The sequence below is a fragment of the Pteropus alecto genome, unplaced genomic scaffold (genome assembly GCF_000325575.1).
Source record: "Pteropus alecto unplaced genomic scaffold, ASM32557v1 scaffold21, whole genome shotgun sequence".
Lineage (NCBI taxonomy): Eukaryota > Metazoa > Chordata > Mammalia > Chiroptera > Pteropodidae > Pteropus > Pteropus alecto.
Window position 1 is genome coordinate 28,730,654 of NW_006436282.1, and position 20,444 is coordinate 28,751,097.

At 44.6% G+C, this 20,444-nt stretch overlaps 1 protein-coding gene across 1 annotated transcript in view; it reads left to right on the plus strand.

Moving 5' to 3' along the window:
* Positions 1–250: 250 nt before the first annotated feature.
* The window catches only part of ZNF277 (zinc finger protein 277), a 91,538-nt gene continuing 71,344 nt past the window's right edge, over positions 251–20,444 (plus strand). Inside the window, exon 1 of the mRNA XM_006912074.3 lies at positions 251–390. Within this exon, the coding sequence (XP_006912136.1) occupies positions 300–390 (91 nt within the window). The 5' untranslated portion in view covers positions 251–299. The remainder of the gene's footprint in view (positions 391–20,444) is intronic.

Consider the following 20,444-nt stretch of genomic DNA (forward strand, 5'->3'; position numbering starts at 1 on the left):
CACGCCGGGGCACTCTCGGGCGCACCCCCGCCCGTCAGCGCCTCCTCCAGCAGGGCCTGCCCAGCGCCCCCGCGGCACCCTGGGAATTGTAGTTCTGGGCCGCCCTGTCCCGGAAGGGGGCGTGGCACCCGCTGTCAGAGGCGGGGATTAGAATCTGCTCGCCAGCTCCTATTGGCTCAGGGCGTGACGGCGCGACGTGGGCGTGGAGAAAACGACGCGTCGGCGGCAGGCGCGTTTGCATTGGTTCCCGTCCGCGCCCGCCCCGCCCCGCGGCCCGCCCTCCTCTCCTCAGCGGCGTAATGGCTGCTCCCGTGACCCGGGGGGCTGCTACCCGAGGGCAGGCGAATGGTGACTGCAATCCCAGCGGAGCCGCAGTTGTCAGCGACGAGGGTGAGTAAGGTGCCCCCGAGGTACAGGTGGCGTGTCGCCTCTCTCTCGCATCAGGGATGCGGCTGGCACGGGGCGGACCCTGGGAGCCCGCCCACGGCGAGGCCACCTGGGCACTAGGGCTCCCCGGGCGGGCCCCGCGGGACGAGGGGGCCGGGAGGCAGCCACTTGGAGGGGGCTGTCTAGGGAGGAAAGGAGATGGGCTGGATTGGCCCTCTTGCCAGCCGGGGGCGCGCCCTGGGCGTGTGTCCTCGGTTCCGAGCGTCCAGCTTTGCGTCCGGTGCCGGGTGGGTGTGAGTCCGGCCGGGCCGCTCTTGTTCTTCGCGGGTCCCCTGCCCCCGCCTCGCTTTGGCCTCGGGAGATGCTTTAATTTGGGTTCGGGCGGATATCCACTTGCAGACCGGTCACTGCCGTTCAGCCTACAGATGTGCTCGGGTGCTGGCTGGAGCGGCCTCGGCAGAGTCTGGCCTCTCACAGCCTCCCCGGGCCTTCGTCGACATCCCCGGGTGGTCTTCGGGACCGAATCTGGAGCCTGGGCCGCCTTCCCAGGCTGGGTCTCTAGAGAAAGAAGAAAATGTTAGTAATCTGCCCTCGTGACTTCACATAAAATTCGTGAGTGGTTGTGAAAATCACAGCTACTTTGTCTCCACTTGGCTTTCAAGTTGCCCTCTGATCCTCTGTCGAGAGGAAATCCTCCCCAAACTTCAGGGCATTGTCTTTAGGATTCCTGGCCGGGCCTTTTGCCTTTAAGCTCGCCTCCCCCCTCCACCGCGCCCCTCGGGTTCGGTGTTGGCCCTGATAGGTAATTGAGCAGAGCAAGTATCTTTTTCTGATGGACACAGTTTGGGGCTTACATGTGGTTCTCGGTCCTTGTTGAGGTTTTCTTGGTTTCTTTGTTACAGTTTTCATGGTTAAATTGACATTTAGTCTCAACTTTTTATCTGAGCAGCGCAGAGATAAAATTCAGTTTCTTCTCACCTCCCTCAATGGAATTACCTAGTTCTGAAATTATTTCAGTACCTACACCAAAGGTGGCCTCCTGAGTGTAAATCTGGAGTTATCCCCACACCCTACACAGTTCAGTATTGGGTTGGCCACACAGTCAGCTATTAATCTGATAATAACAGACTATTAACGTTTTCCAGATTCTACCAAGTTCCAGAAGGCTGCCAGTTTAAAATCTAAGGATGGAATCTTTGATGAATTCATCTCACAGATTAACTCATAAAAAAGATAATAGGGTATGCCTTTCAAAAGCATTTAAAAACCAATTTAAAAATCACTAATTTTAAAATTATAAATTTTTCCTTATAAACATTTCAGACTATTCAGAAGTGTGTAAGGGAAAAAACGGAAGTTCCTCCACCACAGTTCTACTCCCATAGTAACAGGTGTTCAGGGTTTGGTGTGTGTTCTTTCTGCCATATTCTTGTGACACACACCTGTAGGACTTTGAGTTTTAAAAAATAAAAAGGGAACATACTACGCAAGATCAAAGCTCTACAATCTTCCTCCCAGTGATCTATTACAGACACTGCCATATCAGTACAGTCTGTAAATATGGGTGCACCATACTTTAACTATTCCTCTACTAATGAACATATAATGTGGCTCTAATTTTTCAGTAATGATGTGGCGAACAGCTTTCTATACAAATCCTTGGCCACTGGGTATTTATTTCCTGAGAAATTGCTGGATCAGAGGTTACACATGTTAAAAATTGGGGTAGATGTCAGGTCTTCCCCTTCAAAGGTATCAGTGAACCTTCCACCAGTGACGTATGAGGGTACCCCTTTCCCCATATCCTCACCACCCGTAGGAAACCATTAATGCAGGACCAACATTTAAATGACTCATGGATGGAATTGAGTAGCTGGTAGAAATCTTCATTTAGGTTTCAGTTTGTTTTCAACAAAGGCGTTGAGCAGCAGTAAATTTGCAGCATCTGTAACATAATGAAAACTCCTGCCCTGGCTCAGGACTGCCCAGTGTCGTCACTGATTTGTAGCAGTCAATGGGAGAGCTTAATGCTTGATTTTTATGTCATTCTTACGAGGTAAACTTGTCAGCAAAAATCCCCTTAAGAATTATTCCGAGACTTTACCCAGTTCTTTTCAAAGCCTTTCAGAGTGATACAAATTTTGACTGGAAATAGTGATTTTAAAAGTATATTCATGTTTTTTTGTTAAGTGGCCACTTAGGTTATCAAGTACTTCTTTCCCCCATAAAAATCATTAATTTTTTGAAAACTGCCTCTTTTAAGAAGTTTTCCTCTGGCTTTAATTAAAACGTCAATTTGTGTGTTTAATATGCTGGGGCAGAGGAACTAGGGAGTCTTTTTCTAGAAATCCTTGCAATTCTACAGATCTACTCTGGAAAGGGGCGCTGGGAGGTGTTGCAAGCAGATGCAGGGCCATTGCTGGGGCCCGGGTCGCCAGCCCTCCCCGGCTCCGCGCCCCACCCCCCCGCCGCCCCCCGCTCCGCCCACCAGGGAACACCCCAGGTCTTACACAACCACTCTCCAGGCATTGGAAGAGTAACTAGGATTTCATATTGTCCTGAAAATTAAGAACAGAGAGTAAATAGACTCAACATTTCTCACATTTGGGATGTATTATGGGTATTTTTTTCCTTTGCTGTTTTTAATTAGGAGGCGAAAGCAGTAAGATAACACATCTATAGTTTCTTAAACTGACCATACTATTAGGACATTTCTGTGACTGGGATGATTTTTTTCTGACTGCATTAACCTGTGCCTCCGTTAACCAGGCAGCTTCACCCCTGCAAATGCACGCCCAGTAGATGTGATCACGGTAAAGCTGCTTTGGGTTTACACTACTTTTCCTCTGGAGACTTTATCAACTCATTTGTGATGTCTCTAGAAGAAATCGGGGTAGCAGGTGGTGTCACCTCCTCATTCTTGTGTTTCCTATTTAGGTCAATGGCGTGCATCCGCAGCTAGAAACCTAGGAAGCATCCTCGATTCCCATCTCGCCCTAAGGTCCTGAGCCTGATCAGTTACGTGTTATTTTTCCGAGCCTGAAATAATCTTTTGAATCTGTTCTTTCTGTTCATCTCTTTAGCCACTATTCTGTGTCTAACCCTCACTCTCACTGCTGAATTACCTGTGTCCCCACCTGCCAAACTGTGCTCTTGGGAACCAAAAATTTGTTGAAATTGTCAGCGTAATCATACTTACCATTTTAGCATAGTTTTCCATCTTTTTGCAAGTGAAGTTTTAGTGCTATTTAGATAATGATTACAAGAATACTTCAGATCTGTCCTTTGTAATCTTGTACCTATAACAGAATGAGCTGCTACATAGACCTTAAAATCTGTCTTCCATCATCTGTCTGGCCGTTATCCAGTTTTCCACAGTATCACCTTATTTCCAGCATGAATGCTTAAGTCTCATATATTTGACAGGTCAGTGGAAAGAGGACTCAACCCCATCTTGAAAAATCTGTATTTAAATTTCAACTCAGACATTTAGTAGCTGTGTAACGCAGGTTTATCGCACACGCTGCTACATTCATGAAAATATAGATATGATACCTACTCTGCAGTTATGATTATTTCATTGAATTATCTTTTTGAAAGCCCAGCATATTCCCTTTTATAAAGTTGGACTTCAGTATTACTGACCTTTCAATACAAAGATATGCCTAATTGAACTCAAAAACTGCCTGCCCTGTGATTCCATATTCACTCAGGAAGCAGTCTAAATGGTGGCGTAACCCAGGGGAAGCTTCGGAATGTGCTGGCGATACTGCTATGTTGCTATGCATTCGTGGAATTTGGGGGTTGTCAGAGTGTCTGTTGCTGCTCCCCACTAGAATTGCAACTATGTGCTCTGAAAGCTTTTTATGTTATCTAATATACCCTGACTCACTCCTACGCAGTGCTGCCCCCTCGTACCCAGCTCCCCACGCAGACACCCGCACTCAGAGTCAGCAAGAAGCTCAACATAGTCTTGCATATGGGGATGGCCTTTCAAGGTGCCAGCCAGAGGATGTCGTGGAAGAGAGAGAATTACAGAAACCTAGTCTGGTGGCTTCGGTGTAAGATTCTGAAGGGGCCTCCTCTGGAACACCCTTTTATTTTCCTATAAAAATAAACAGAACCCAGTTTATAGATTGTTAAGAAGAGATATTATAAAAGGAAATATAATGATGCTGCTGGTGGTAGCTAACATTTGTTGAGCAGTAGCTGGTGCCACATACTGTTTCAGGTACTTTTACAAGTCTTATTTCATTTTATCTTCACCATGGCTGGGAGGTAGATACTTTTATTATCCCTTCTTTGTTTACAAAAGAGGAAATGAGAGACAAAGAATAGCTTGCATAAGGTCACACAGTAACTAAAGGGGAACTTTTAGCCTATTAACTATCATAACAATATCTCTATCATAATGATATCTCGCAGTAACTAAATTCCATTGGATGAAGTCTGCAAGACTCTCCTTAAACATGAGTATGTTCTAAAAGCTCATGTTACTGCAGAAAGCCAATATGACATAGGAAAAAGAATGTTTGTGTACATTTTGAAGTCAGACCAGTTTAGGATCAAACCTTGGTTACTTACAACCACAGGCAAGTTAGTCAACCCCTGAACCTGTTTCTCTTCTGTAAAGTGGGTAATAATCATTTGTTTTGCTGGAATGTTGAAATGATAGTTATATTAGCGGGGTCTTCCATAAATGGTGACTGCTCTTTCAGTCATGGTTACGGGGATATCTCTGCATGATCATCTCAGTGATGATCGAGGGGCACAGCCTTAGTCTGTCTTTTCCACTTCATGACCAGGTTTCTCTGGCAGGTACCTGGAGTAGCAGACCTTGAATTTACACACACTCCTCACGAAGGTGACACAGACCGTCCATCATGCGTGGAATAGCGCAGCCCTCCACAGCACACACTCATACACTTCCCATCTTGAAAAGCCGAAGATCGCAGTCACAACTGACGGTGATGTTGGTCAGATTTATATAATAAAAATTATACTTCTAACAAATCCATGGGTATGTAGAAATAAGCAGCGCACATAAACTGCCATCTCCAACAAATGAATCTTTAGATGCTAGTATTAGCTGTTCTTGCAGAACTTTGCCACGGAGTTAGAGTTCGATTTTGCTATGATTTATTTAATAAATTCATCAGACTCTGAATGGATTGGCATTTCACTGGCAGTACGTTAAAGAATTGCCATCTTTTGCTGAAATGAGTGTGTTCTGCTGACCTCATTGACCCAAAGGTGAGCAGGGCAGCCTTTTCCAGAAATTGTGATGCATTCGATTGATCAGTCTTCTGCCTCCCTCTGCATCTCGGCCGATACTCTTTGTGGCCAGTGGCACTTATTTGTAAGATAGCTAATTGGGGTTGGGTGCTGTCTTTAGCTCTTGAAACTAAGTGAAGTTTTCTAGAGTTAGACAGGACTTAAACCTTTGCTTTATTTTTGTTGGGGGCCAACAGCTGAGAAGTGGTAGACTATTTTAAGCGATATAAGCTAAAATTGGATACTGTTAGGCTCTGTCCATGTGTAGTCATTGAAATTAATCAGTACATTTAATATGAATGTATGGAATGAAAACCTGGATTAGGCATCAGGAGACCTGGATTCTGATCCTGAATTTGCTGCTTTGTAGCAGCGTGAACTTGGGGAAAATCATTTAACCTCTCTGAGCCCCGGTGTTATCATTAAAATGCTGCAGTTAATTGCCTTGCCGATGTTATTGGGCAACTGAGTGAGGCAGGATATGTGAAAGCATTCTGTCAGCTTTGTCGCACTGTGGAAATACAAGGACGAATGACATTGTTGATGAAGGTTGATCACAGAAGACAGTGGCGAATCTTCGGAACTGGACCAACTGGGTTCAAATGTGGCTGTCAATTAAAACCTATGTGACCTTGAGCAGGTCATAGGACATTTTGACAGCTGCTGCTCCTACAAAAGTCTGGATGTGACTTTAAAATGATTACAGACTAATCAGCATTAGGGTTTAAATCAAGACATAGCCTTGATTTTATAGTACATAAACCCCTTAAGCATAGGGACTGTCACATATACCTTTGGATCACTTCGTCTGCTGGTACAGTGCCATACTGTGATGGCATTGGTGTTGGCTGAGTGGTGACTGAATGAATCGGCTTCATGTTGGGTGCTGTATGGGACACGAACGAAGAACCTCTGGCTTTGCCATGGGGTCACTTCAGTGTAGTTGGTGGGGCTCGGCCTTCATGTTTTACCAAAGCTAATCGGAAAGGCCTTTCTGTTTCCATGTCACACTGGGAAGACGTGGGAGCATTTGAATCTGTCATTTGAATGCATTGACTGAGGAGCCAAGCAAAGTAAAGCTTTTAAATGTGTTTATTTTTTAAAGGAAGGAAATACATGCTATCTCCTGGTTTCCCTGAATCTTTCCTCCTCTTGTATTTTTTCTTAACTGAAAGGTAAAGCCTCCCCCAAGTAATTATAGAGGCCCTGCCTTTAAAAAAGTAAATTTAATGTTTTTATCCAAAAACTTAGATTTGTTTTTCAAGAGAAAGACCTCAGAATCGTAATTGTGGTTATTTATTTAACACAGTCTTCTGCTACGTAACAAGCTGCTATTCACCAGTAATAGCCAATTAGAAAAGAAAATATCTTGTACCCGCTAATCGTAATTACCATCATAAAGCAATTAATAGCAGGAACTGTTGGGGAGCAGTAACATCAATCAGGCCGTCTTTGCGAAAGCGCCACACAGCCACTCACCACCAGTGGAGGCGGGGAGGGGCGGGAAAGGAAGCCGAGTGTGAAAGCTTGTTGGAATTTCTTACAAACCAGCTTCTGAGTGACCCTGAAAGCTGTATGGACACGCACCCACGTGGAGGGAGGCAACCCTGGGCCCGGGAGAGTCCTCCCCGCAGCGCTCATGCACGCACCGCTCAGTAGAGAGCTCCCTGGACAGAGCCAGACACCCTGGGTTTTAATCTCGCCTCCGCTTCTGACGCTGTGATGCTAGAGAAGTTATTTGCACTTGTGGTAAGATTTCCTGGCTTGTAAATGAGAGAATTCACTTATAGTAGCATCCTTTCAGCTGCGTCTTCCAAACCTCAAGAGAAGGAGAAGGTGGGTTTGAGCTAGGGAGCCCACCGTGTACGTACCCCAGAGTCCACGCAGAAAGGAAAACATGCGTCTGCGTGTGCCCTTACGGATTAGTTGCACATGTGAGCGTCATCAAGCCGGCGTATCCAGTTAGAAAACTGGTGGAGAACCTCCATAATCTATGACTTCTGGGGTCTCTAAACCCGAGGGAGTGCGGACAGGTCATTAGCATGCATCTCACCTCACCCCAACCCCTCTCCTTTCCATTTCTTAATAAACTGCAAATCTGAAAGAGCTGTTGATAGAACTGAGACCTGGTTCATTCAAAAATTTTTACTAAGCAAGCTTCTTTTCTAGATGCTGTAGAATACAGAGATGAAAACGAGGCAGGTCTTGCCATCAAAGATCGTACGGCCTACTAGGGAAGATGAGAGAAAGATACAGATGACTGTATGACAAGGTGGGACACGTCAAGGACCCTCAGAGTGGTCAAGACAGAGTTAAGCAAGAGATTGTATGTACACCTGAAACTAGTATAGCGCGCATGTCAGTTATGCAATACATACATACTGTGTAGTTAAAGAAATGGGTGTGGCGAGAGGGTCGTGTTTTAACCATAGTAAAAAGGGAAAAAGTTAGAGTTAAGTTAAAAAGCTAATAAAACTTGAAGAATAAAAGAAGATACGTAGATATAGATAGAGCTGAGATTAGATTGCATTAGATGAGAGTATATTAGATTAGATTATGCCCAGCAAGTGTTACTGGGCCTTGAAGTTTAATGGGATTTGTACGTGCAGAAGTCAGGGAAAGCCAGACAGGCCTAGGCAAAGGAGGAAGCAGCACAGAACTAGGGAATATACAGCAAATAACAAGGCACTTCATTCTGCCTGGAGAAAATGGGAGGTAAGTGGGAGCAATGGAAAAGAAGTCTGGACGGGTAACTGCAGCTAGCTCATACAGTCCCAGACGTGGACCCTGACTCTGCAGACTGGGCATTTGAAGGAAGAGAATGACGAGGTCGCAGTTTAACCTGGTAACAGCGTCCTGAGAGGAAAGCTTCAGTCAGGAGGCTGGGTCTGTGCCTGAGTGAGAGCTGACGGAGACCCACACCAGACTTAAATAACCTGCCCTTGTTAAGGACGTCAGGTGATGGCTCGGTCCAGTGAGGAAGTCCCTGAGATTGGAACACGCTGGGACCGAGCAGTTTGTACAGGAAGAGTCTGTCTTTGATGGGTTGGGGTCTGCCTGGGCTTCGTCACAAGAAAGGCTTCGCCAGCTGTGGCAGACAGTGCATAAAGACCAGAAGGCAGGCCTCAGCCCGGCAGGCACCGGGTGGGGCGGCCGCAAGAGCAGTAGTTAGAGCCGGGAAAGCAGGTTTTATCCAGCAGCTAATGCAGTCGAGACAAAGAGACCTCGGTGTAGAACCAGGCTGGGTTCCAAATATAGCAGGGAAAGGGGATTTTTAGCCAAGGGGGTGGGGGGATGCTCTGGGTGATGGAAAATTACTAAGAGGAAACATCGGGGGAATGTGGCTAAATGGACTTGATAAGGTCCTTGCTGGAGTCAGGCCAGGGAGATAAGCCGTCACCTGGGGGGTGGTAAAGGATGAGGAACCTCGTCAGATATGGAAGGCGGGGGATTTTCTCTGAACTGACAGCAGGATTCTTGCTGAAATGGGCAGTGCAGGTCTGGCAAGGAGTAGTTGAGAGGAGCCCAGCTAAAGCTTGGCCAAGAAGACGGTCTTTGTCGGCAGGAGCACAACCACAGGTCAGGTCGACTTCAGGGACAGGACCCAAGACACTGAAAGGCTTAGAGAAGCCAGTTGAGAGGAACATGGGTCCTGGGTGAGGCATCAGGTCAATCGGCCTATAGAGTCAGCAACAGGTGGACGACTCAGTTACTAGAAAAGGAGTCCAACTTGAGGCTTGGTTCCAAGAAATTAGTCTCATGCCCAGTGACTAGCATCTCAGACCCAGGTGGAGAAGACGCCAAGACCACGGGGTTGATGCAGAGCCACCGGCTTGAGGTGGCCCCCCGCTGGAACAGAGCCAAAGCACTGGCGGCCTTAGGGCCCCCTGCCATGCTGATTGCCTGAATTGGCAGGGGCTGAGCTCCAGGCAGCTCGTTACAGTTGCCCATATGGCCACTGAACTCCTAACCCTGAGCTCATTAATCCTGAATAATCAGTCGTAATGTAATTCTCAAGGATAAAGTGATAACACCCTTTCTTTTTCATGATCCCTAGACTGCATGGAATTTGATGCCTGGGAGAAAGATTCCTGTTCTTGATCTTTTCCTTGTGAAACATCTTAGAGTTTATTGACAGGACAGATTAAATTATAATGTTAATAATTTGCCCTTGTTAATATGATACTCTCAGGTATCAGTAATTTAATTGTTCCTATAAATACAACACAGTCCTGTTTTCCTTTCATCGAAACCCAGACTACCTCCGGCTCTAAAGCTTTGCATGCTCCTAGAGCCCAGATGAATTAAAAATGGAGGAAACCTTTAAGTGATGGACTGAAAGGAAATTCATTTCTTTGCCATGATGCTTCAAGATAGTTCCATAGAAATTTGTGTTCTTTTTTTTTTTTATCTCTGTGATTGAAGTAGGTAGGGCTAATATAAATTTGGTAAGCTATTTATATTTTTAAGGATAGTATTCTAGGACATCATAGAATATAAGACAGAAAAGTGTTATATAAATTTACCCAAAGAAGATTTCATGATCACATAATTTGTAAATACCGAGTTAAATAACGTTGCGTAACTTCTCACATCAGGACTTTTCTGTGCTGGTTTCGTGACTGTTCTAGACACGTTAAATTGCAGTTCCCCCTGTACTTACGCTATCTTTCCCTCAGGCAGTACTATTAACATTTCATGGGATGCTAGTGTTCCACGGAATGTGGTTTGGGAAGAGCTGATCGGGGTCATTTTCCCTTTAAACATCATGTTTATCAAGAGCTTAGATCTTCCCAAGCAGTTCCATCTATAAACACCTTCAAGAAGAGATCACTCACCCTGTATCGATAATAATAACCATTGTCTTCACCTTTATAGCTTCCTTGTTTTACTTTATGCCCTTAGCGGAGAGAAAAATAAGTGTAGAGTATCAAGCACGAGGTGAACACAACAAACGTTAACTCTTCTGCCTCAGGGAGATGCGACACCCTCTGAGGGGCATTTTTCCCCCCATTATATCCAGAAAGCCAGTGTTCTTTGGAAAATGTCCAGGTAACACCGAAGTAAATATTTCTGCAAACAGAACCTACTACTGTAGCACGATATGAGAAATTTTAGTCTTCAAGTTGGCATCTTATTTCTTTATTCTAATGTCTCTTCTTTAGTATATTGGAATTAAGATTTGAAAATTGAACAATAAAAAAGGAAAGCGTTCCTGGGTAACCAGTCTGACCTCCCGTTCCAGAGCACAAAGGACTGTGCTCTTATCCAGCCAGGTAACCGTAGCTATTTAATGCATTATTTAAGGTTATAAAAATTTAATTCACATCCTTCTATCAGCTTTCATCGGCTTCAGGAATGTAGGTTAGTTGCGATTTTTTTAATTGCCTTTGTATGGCAATATTGTCAGAAACGTCAGCATTTCTGAAGTACTGTTTATTAGTGAAAAGATGAATCCAGGCATCTCTTTGATGTAAAATCCACAACTAGTGTGGTATAGAGGAATTTTTTAGTGAAAGGAGTTTTTAGACAAATGATTCATGGGACCATCGTTATTCACTTCTAGTTAGCAATATTCAAAGCCAACTGGCTAGTCTCCATTTCTTCGGGATTCTCAGTTACATTAAACATGATTTCACTGTTAGAATGGTTATTACCAAAAAGACAAGGAATAGCAAGTGCTGCTAACCGGTCTGAGAGGTTAGAGTAGGCTTCACGTGCAGGTGGTCCCTAGGCAGAGGTCTTTGCCAGGCGGTCAGGGGTAAGGTAGGTCTTCTTGGTAGAGATGCTGCGTGAGGAAAGGCTTGAAGATGCCCCACATCTGCACATTATCAAAGCCTTAAATGCCATGGGGGAATAGGAGACAGGGTGAGAGGAGGGGACAAGGACTGTATGAAGACAGAGCTTATGGGTTTGCAAAAGAAAGTGGCTTCTCCCCTCCGTGATGGGCGGTGTTTAAGGGCGGTGAGTACTATGAATCAGATTTGCTGGAAGGGAGCATCCTGGCGGTCCGTACGGGAGGATGCAGACACAGGCAGGGTGGGCAGTTCGGAGACTCACGAGTAGAGCATGTTCCTCGTGCACTCCAAACTGGGTGCCGCGCTAACCAAGTCTTTTCTGGGTGTGTAAAGCATCATGTAACCTGCCAGCGCGAACACCAGCTACAGTTTCTCTAAGCCGGCAGGAAAAGGCTCAAGACTCCTCCCTGCCTGTCCCCACTCATTTGACCTGCTGCTTCTCGACCACCCAGACAGCTGTGCGTTAGCTTTCCCTGCCTTACCTATAGCTCCTGCTCAGGTGTTAGTTCCACTTTAGAGGAGTCATCCACGGGGCGCAGATGGAGGGGTCACACCTGTGCACTGAGTCGCACTTGACTTTGTCGTGTAGAAAGCTGCACTTCCGAATTTTATTTTCTAGATGAAAGTAAATTTTTACACTTACATTTTTCTTAATTATTTCTCAGAAATTTCACAGTCGATATCTTTTTCCATAATTAAAAATGGCCATATACTCTGCAGTTCTTTTTGTTTTGATCCATGGCAAGTTTTACTAGATACTCCTAATTGAACTCCAGATTTTATACAAAGCTAAGAATTTTCAACAAGGCCCACATCATTTGGAAAGGGGTGTGTTATGTGTCTTTAAAATTATATGTATGTGTATCTGTAATTTAAAAAAAGAAACTTAAAATGTTGATGTGTTAATTGGAGTAAAGTTTAGTCTGGTAAACATAAAGGGGAAATTTTGATTTGTTGTGATTTTTCTTATTGAACACTTACGTACACATCTATTTCAAATGCTTTATTCTGGTTTAGCACAGCCGATAAGCCCAAGGTCATCCTTAGCCAATTGTCAGAAGTATCTAATTTTCCACTGTAGTACTTCTTTTTAATGATAAACTGCATTTTTTTTTTTTTTTTTTAAAAATTTTTTTTTTTTTTTTTTTTTTTTTTTTTTTTTTTTGTCAGTAGCTCTGTTACATCTTTGAAGTCTTGGATGAATGCCTGTTGGTCCTAATGATTGGCTGCAATTTTTCAGATTATTTTTTGGCTACTTCCCATCTCCCCTTACCCTATTTTTTCATTTTGATAACTTATTATGATGGATTACTTCATTGCCTAGGAGTGTTTTTACTGTTTTTCTTTACATTTTATTATGTGTGACACCTTTCATTTCTGAAAGTAAGCAGACATCAGTAGGGCACTATTTTACATAGTGTATTGGGATCAAGATAGCATAGAACTTGCCTAATTCAAAATATTTCTCAATTGATCAGTGAACAACTTATCTTATGTATTCCTTACTAATAATCAGTAATGGGGGATGAGAAGCTAGTCTATTAGTCAAAAAACAAAAAACAAACAGGTAAGATAGTAGTTTCCACCTCATTAGGAAAGAAGCTTGGTATCAATTTAAAGTGTGCCGCTGTTTTCTTCAGTCAGCTAGCTCCCCAGGACTGCCACCAAAAAAAAAATTGTCCCCCTCTTAACTAAAGTGATTTCAAAGCCTTTGTTCCGTGAGTGTCACATATTAAAGCCTGGACAGATGATGTTTAAAGTGAATAATGAGGTATGGGATTAAATGGGGATTAGGAGTCAGTGTAATTGGGATTAAAGTCTCAGGGGAAGACAAACATGAACCACAAAAAGAAAGAAGGTATCCACTAGACAACAGAAGAAACCTTGTGAAATCAAATCAGATGTGTCCATTTGGAGAATTAGAACAAAGTAGTCTGTATGAAATAGTTTGTGGCTTAAAACTTAAATCCATGTAGGAAAATGCTCTAACCTTTCAAATGTTCCTCTCCAGTATCTATTTTGAGCTGATGTAATTACTTTGAATTAATTTGAAAGCAAGATTACAAATGAATAACTGAGAATTGAGGCCACTTCTCTGGGGTTACGAGAAGTGTGTGCACGTGTGTGTGCACAAACAGTAGCACACATTACTAGTTGATGATAATCTAGGCATCGTATGGGATAGGCAGGAGTTGAAACTGTCTGCTCTCTGGATGTCCTTTCCTTAAGTTCCCCTCGATCCTGAGCGTGAATGGCAGTTTAATGGCACTTTTGTTAGCAGTTATGTATCAAATGTTTAATGCAGTGTCCAAGGCAGGAACCTGGGGATGCAGTTCTTATGCCGCCAGCCCCGCAACACCGAAGCTTTGCCTGTGGCCACGGCAGTACCTTGTAACCTTCAGATGGCTGGAGGTTCTAAAAATTACTTGCCCAATCCAATTCCTTTATCTCTGCATATTTTGAAAAAGTTTATCATCTTCTAACCAGTCTGACCCTAACTCACATATTCTCCTTGCCTGGAATATCTTCTCACTGCCTTTCTACCTCATGACCCGTAGCTATTCCTGGAGACTTAGTTTAGATATGACCTTCACCTTTTCTGTGAATTGTTCTTGCTGACTCCTTGCCTCCGCCCCAAAGGTAACCCAGCAGTTCCTCTTTTTAATGCTTCGTTTCCATAATCAGTTTCTGATTTCAGCTCCCATGTTAGGGTTGTGACTGTAACACACTTTGCTATTGTATTTTACATTCAGATGCTCAGTCGTGATGTTTACATTACTTCTCACTTGAACTTGCCACTTGGATGGAATTAGCCATCTGTGCGTTGTACGTCCAGGGCTGAGGCTGAGGCCCTGGTTTCACCCTCTCCCTCCCTGCCTCTGAACTGCTGGAGGACACAGCCTTGCAGAGCCAGTGCTACACTGGCTTCCCTCCACAACGCTCCCCACGTCGTTAGCAAGTCATTTTCTGGAGCATCAGTCCATGCTTGATCTCACTTTATCACCTCAACTACATTAAACAGGTGATCAAATTGTGAAACAAAATGCATAAGTCACACAACTAGTTGTTAGCAGCAGCACTGTACTCGGAAGCCCTACATTTATGTACTCTCAATGCACGGTCACTATACCACCACACACCTTTTCTCTATCATTTTAAGTATCTCCACTTTGAATAAGTAGCATTTTAGTTAACTTCAGGTGTGGTATAAGGAAGCAGCCAAGCTTTATTCTTCTGCATAGGAACATCCGGTTGTTCCAACACCATTTGTTGAAAAGACTATTGCTTCCCTAACTGAATTGTCTCAGCGTCCTTGTCAAAAATCAACTGACCATAAATGTGGCTGTTTATTTCTGGACTCTCGGTTCTCGTCCACTGATCTATGTCAATCTTTTCTGATGCCGGTACCATACTGTCTTACTTACTTTAGAATGAAAAGCTAAAATGGTTGTGAGTGCTATGGCAGATGGTGTAAGTTTTGGTGACCCTAAAAATCCTACATATTCTCTCACTAACAATTATTCACATTACGTGCTTGAAATTAAGCACAATCTAGTATTTTAAATTAGAAACCGAAAGGCAATTTTAGAAACATTTACACTGGAAAAAGGTCTCTCTGTGCAAATAAGACTAATCTCCTACGATAACGAGTGAGGTATTAAACCTGACTGGGATGTGTAGATATTTGTATTTCTGACTATTTTGCCCATATTTCTCATAACAAGGATGCTGTCTTTAGCTTCTCTGTTTATGTAACCTATTGAGGTTCGAAGTAGATTTTTGTTGTGATTTTAGATTGTAACATACTTCTGTTCACCAGATTAGACTCACTGACGTTTTAGATACCAGTGATTTCAACTTTAGAATTAAAACAAAATGACTGGATGTGAATTTACGTATACAGAGAGAGAGAGAGTAGAAGATGCATTGTCCCTAACCAGATGGGTGTGGGTGATACATATATGATTGTCTTTACCACCTGTTTCTGGTGGGATACCTGATCTTTACGTTTATGATGTCATTTAGTTGCCTACCTTTGTTAAAGTATCTGGAATAGAATTTATGGTCATGTGATTAGTTGATATGTTTCTTAAACCATCGATCTACATTTTCTATTTATAATCTTGATATGTGCATTAAACATAATTTTTGTAATTTAGTGGTTTAAAGCCTTCTAGCCAATCATTTATATGATTAGAAAAAATTTTTCAAGACAATTATGGACAATTTTCACAAATGAAACATAATGTGTTCTACCCACTGTTACGCAGAAAAATAGCACGAATCCAGTTACTTGATTTGTACTTGAATACCCAGCTATGGGCACAGAAGAGCTCAAATTGCCTTTTGAATAGCTGCTTTTGCGTACACTGTCCGAAACAACTGTTTTTACAAGCGCTTCTCTAACCTCTTCGGAAACGTGTCCCCCTGCCCAGCTTTCTCGCGTGTTGGCAGCTGTGCTCTTCTCCCAGTCATTCTGGCTCATGGCTCTTCAGGTCCTCATTCCTCCTTCCACCTCGCCCGTCACCAAGACAGTGACCACAGTCACCCCTGTGTCACTTTAGGATCCATAGGCTGTCAGGGCCCGTGCAGCTGTGCGAAGGTGAGAGAGATTTGCCAGCTGAAGCTCCAACCCTTCTCCCTTATCAGGGTTCTCACGCCGGTTCAGAGTAGGGGCAGGAAGAAGAAGGGCAGCGAGGGAGCTTCCCAGATCCGGTTCCGATGTCCCTTCCGGGGCATTCCAAGGGAGAAGCTCAACCTCACAGTTGTGGGCGGATTAGTTAGCTATGGCTGCCACGACATGGTACCACAGACTGGTGGCTTAAAAACAAAAATGCGTTGTCTCAGAGTTCTGGAAGCTGGTAGATCAAGGAGTCGGCAGAGTTGGTTCCTCCTGCGGGCTGTGGGGAGAGTCTGTTCCTTGCCTCCCAGCTTCTGGTGGTTTGCTGGCCGTCTGCTGCGTTCCATGGCTTGTACGTGTGTCGTCCTGATCTCAGCTGTCACGTTCACACGGTGTTCTCCCTGTGTCTGTCTCTGTGTCCACATTTCCCCTTTTTATAAAGACACCAGTCATATTGGGTTATGATCTCTAACGACCTCACTTTAACTCGGTTAACTGTGAAGACCCTGTTTACAAACAGGGTCACATTCTGAGGTCCTAGGGGTTAGGACTGCCATGTGGCTTCTTGGGGGAACACAGTTCAGCCTGGAGCATTAGACAGCTTACAACAGCCAGGGCCCAGAACATCCACACATGAGACATCCACCTTTCTTTGTTAAGCGTGTTCCCAAAACTGAAGGAGGTCGAGGGCGAGTATCGCTAGAAATCGATCGATCGTATGTATCATAGTTCGCTTACAGTTTAGAAGGGTGCCTATGTTAGAATTTTAGAATCCACCCAATTTTAGCAAACAAAAATGCCAGCCTCTGCTGCAGCCTCCTCTGCAAAGACGTCCAAACCGTGTCCACCTCCAGGAGCACGCCTGGTCAGAGATACCTGCCCACCTACCCCGCTCCCGAGGCACCACTGAGAAGCCATACTGTGATTGGTCTGTTCACAGGCCTGCTGTCCTCTCTGTGGCTTCCTCAAGGACAAAGGCCAGGTGTTCGTTGTCCTATGTTCAGTAGCTGGCCTGGTGCCTGAGACACTGTCTAGCCGCTTAGGAAATACTCTGGTCCATCTGCTTCCCTGGGCACTCACTCCCTGACCTCGCCACGCCGGAAGTGCCCACTGCCGTTAGCGCCTCACTGGACCTCACGGTCAGGACTGTGCGCGCAACCCCACTGCGCTGTCGCGACTCCTCGGTTCCTGAGCCACCCCCGCGCTGCAGCGCGGAGGCCTGAGCGCTCTGTCATCCGACGCTGGCGCTTCGTCACCGCTTCCCAGATGCGGAAGCAGGGGAGCAGCAGACGCTTCGCCTAAGGTCCCGGGTGTCACTGGCATCATTGCAGGTCCCCAGATTCCAGGTTTGCTGTTCTACTCTGACGTCAGGAATCAGGCACAGTTGTGTTTTCCCCAGAAACACCATGGGCCTGTATGGGCAACGTGGCTTTTCGCCAGGAGAGTTCAGCTTTGCTTTTCTCTTTGAGCCGAGAAAACCACAGCTCCGCTCCGTCACCCTGCTTTGCTGCTCTACTCGGAAATGCGTACAGGACCGCAGGGCTCCGTGGCGACAAAGACGCTGTACTCTCAGCTCAGTATTCCACTCAGTGGCCTCGTCGTCCTTCTCCTTAATTGCAGTAACCTGACCTCTTGCATGTCAAATGTAGTTGTCGTCCAAAGGAAAAACCACATCAACGAGAGGGGTCCATTAGCTGCGCGTTCTTAAATAATGAGATAAGAAAAACACAAATAACGGATCTTTGCGGTGCTCACAGTTCGGCAAAATGCACCAGTTCACGGATTTGTGCATCGATGTACTGAAAGTTATGTGAACCCAAAAGGCCTGAGTGGAATTGAGAATTTAGCTTTGTGCCCTACTGTGGGGCCAGTCTCACAAATTTCCTGCTAATTTAGGTGGCCTGTTTTGACGGGCATTGGAAAGGCCTCCCCATTCCTCAAAAACCTATCCTGCTTTGCTGCAGGTACAGAAACCCGTATCTTAATCGATCCATCCCTTTGTGTTACACACCACCCTCTGCTACGAGCTGTTTTTTAAAATGCGGAGATAATACTCAGAGGCAATACATTGTGTCAGTCACCACAGTATGTGCCACCTCAGTGTGAATTTTACCAGATCATTTGCAAAATGCATTAAAAAGTGAATCAGTCAACAGAGTACACTCCTTTTGCTCAGCACTAAGCTGAGAACAATGAGGAAAAGAAAAATAAGCTCATTTTAAGAAACTTCCAGTGCAATTTATGAGACAAAATGTATACGTGTAAAAGAAAATTGCCAGTAACGATATTTTATTGAGTGACAAATGACTTAGTATATTACAGAGCAATATCTCTTAAACATTTTTAAGCAATGGAACTGTTTTCCAAATTATCTTATACAAAAATCACAATATTTAAAACTGATAAAAGCTAGGCTTAGTTAAAGGTGGCAGGGATGGGGCAGGGGTGGGCAAGGGAGCCATCTGCTCTTGTCCCTTCATCCCCAGTGGGATTACTGTTAAAAACCATTAAACTTAGCACATAAACATGGGCTAAATGGAGAGAAGGAAAAATGCACTGTGGACTGGACGAGGAGGGGGAAGGCCCCGAGGGGGACCCCCTCCCAGGTCAGTGGACGAAAGCTGGACGAGGAAGGGCAAGGCCCCAAGGGGGACCCCTCCCAGGTCGGTGGATGAAGGCTGGACGAGGAGGGGGAAGGCTCTGGGGGGACCCCTCCCAGGTCGGTGGATGAAGGCTGAGCAGCATTTCAATGGGCGGAAAGGAGGAAGGAAGCAAGAAATGCAAAGAAAACAGACAGTACGAAGCGTGGTGAGAAATAAAGTTGGGTACGAAAGGTAGATAGACAGTAAGCATTAAGTATAAGCTAGAAAAACAGGCGGAAAGGTGGTGGTTTGTTGAAAAGGCAAATCGGGAGGTGGTGGAGTGTTAACCAAAGCGGCATTGGAAGCTGACCTGAAGAAGGGGGCCCGGCAGCAGGTGCAAGGGGGTTCAGGTAGAGAACAGATGCTTATTCTCGAGCTCTTCCTTCCTCTCTGGATCTTCCTAGCTTCATTACGTGAGAAACAAGAGCAGCCCATCCGCCTGTCCTCCGTCCTCAGTGCCCAGAGCCACGTGTCACCCCCGCCTGAGCCTCCCGTGCCCCACACTGTGCGGCACGAGTCCATCCGTCAGAGGCGCGCTCCCCCGCGTAGCACCTAGGTCACCACACCTAGCTGTGCTTCACGAAGCCACCAGGGCCGCTTGTCCTTGCCCTCCTTTTTTAAAGATTTTGTTTTTGTTTCCCTCCCTGAGTAGAAAGGGATTATTCATCCTCTAAAGATGGAGCGATCTACACGTGGCTGTATCTCATTGTTAAAGAAAGGAGAATTTATACCTTCACTTATATAAATACCAGAAAATAGGCAATGTGACTTGGCTTTATAGTCTCAGAAATGTTAAGTCCTTTTTTTTAATTCATCAATTCCCCTCTTCATTTTCTTGTATCCTGATGGTTCCTCTCCAGTTGGTCCCCATAGCAACACTGGATAATGCGAACGAAACTGCAGCATCTTAAGCTCTCCCACAGAGCATCTCCGTTAAAATAGCCACGAAACCACAGTTGCGTTTATTATTTTCTTTCCTTAAAAGAAACCTGTTTTGGAATCTTCCCCATGATCAGACTTAACTTCCCAGTCTATCTGACTGGAATTGGAGTCTCTGATTTAGAGAAGCTTTTTCAAAGATGATAAACCACTGTAGGGGTACCTCCTTCTCCCCCACGTTCTCTGTCGGTGTGCGACAGCATTCTCAAAATATGGCTCCTTGGAACTTGTTAGAAATGCAGATTCATAGGCCACACCCCGGAGCCCAGTTCTGTGTTAACAGGTCCTTCTGAGGATTCGGATGCACCGTTGATGGGCAGGCTGGGGCGGACAACGTCACATCCAGTTTGTGATGGATTCTGCTAACGTGATTAGAAATCAGTTTACTGTTTGTTTTTTATATCACCTAAATTTATTTATACTGTGAAATAGTAATGGAATACCATTTTGTGTTAAGGTACAATATGGTAGTAGAGAGTGTTTGATTCCAGCTACTGAAAAGAAATGTGTTCTAATCATCAATAGTAACAAGTATAAGAAAAAGCCAAGTATTGCCATTAAGTCTGTCATAGGTAATGACTCAGACTATAAAGTTTTTTCCAAGGGTTTTTTTTTTTTTTTCTGGTTTCTCTGTTTCTTAGGTTTTGATGGTGGATGCTGACAAGTATCTACCTTTTTGAAAGGTATTTTAAATAATGCCTTTTCATCCCTATAACCTAAAACCCATCAAAAGCATGCAGTAAAAGCAAGGATCTTTTGGAGGCCATTACTTAGAGAACAAAA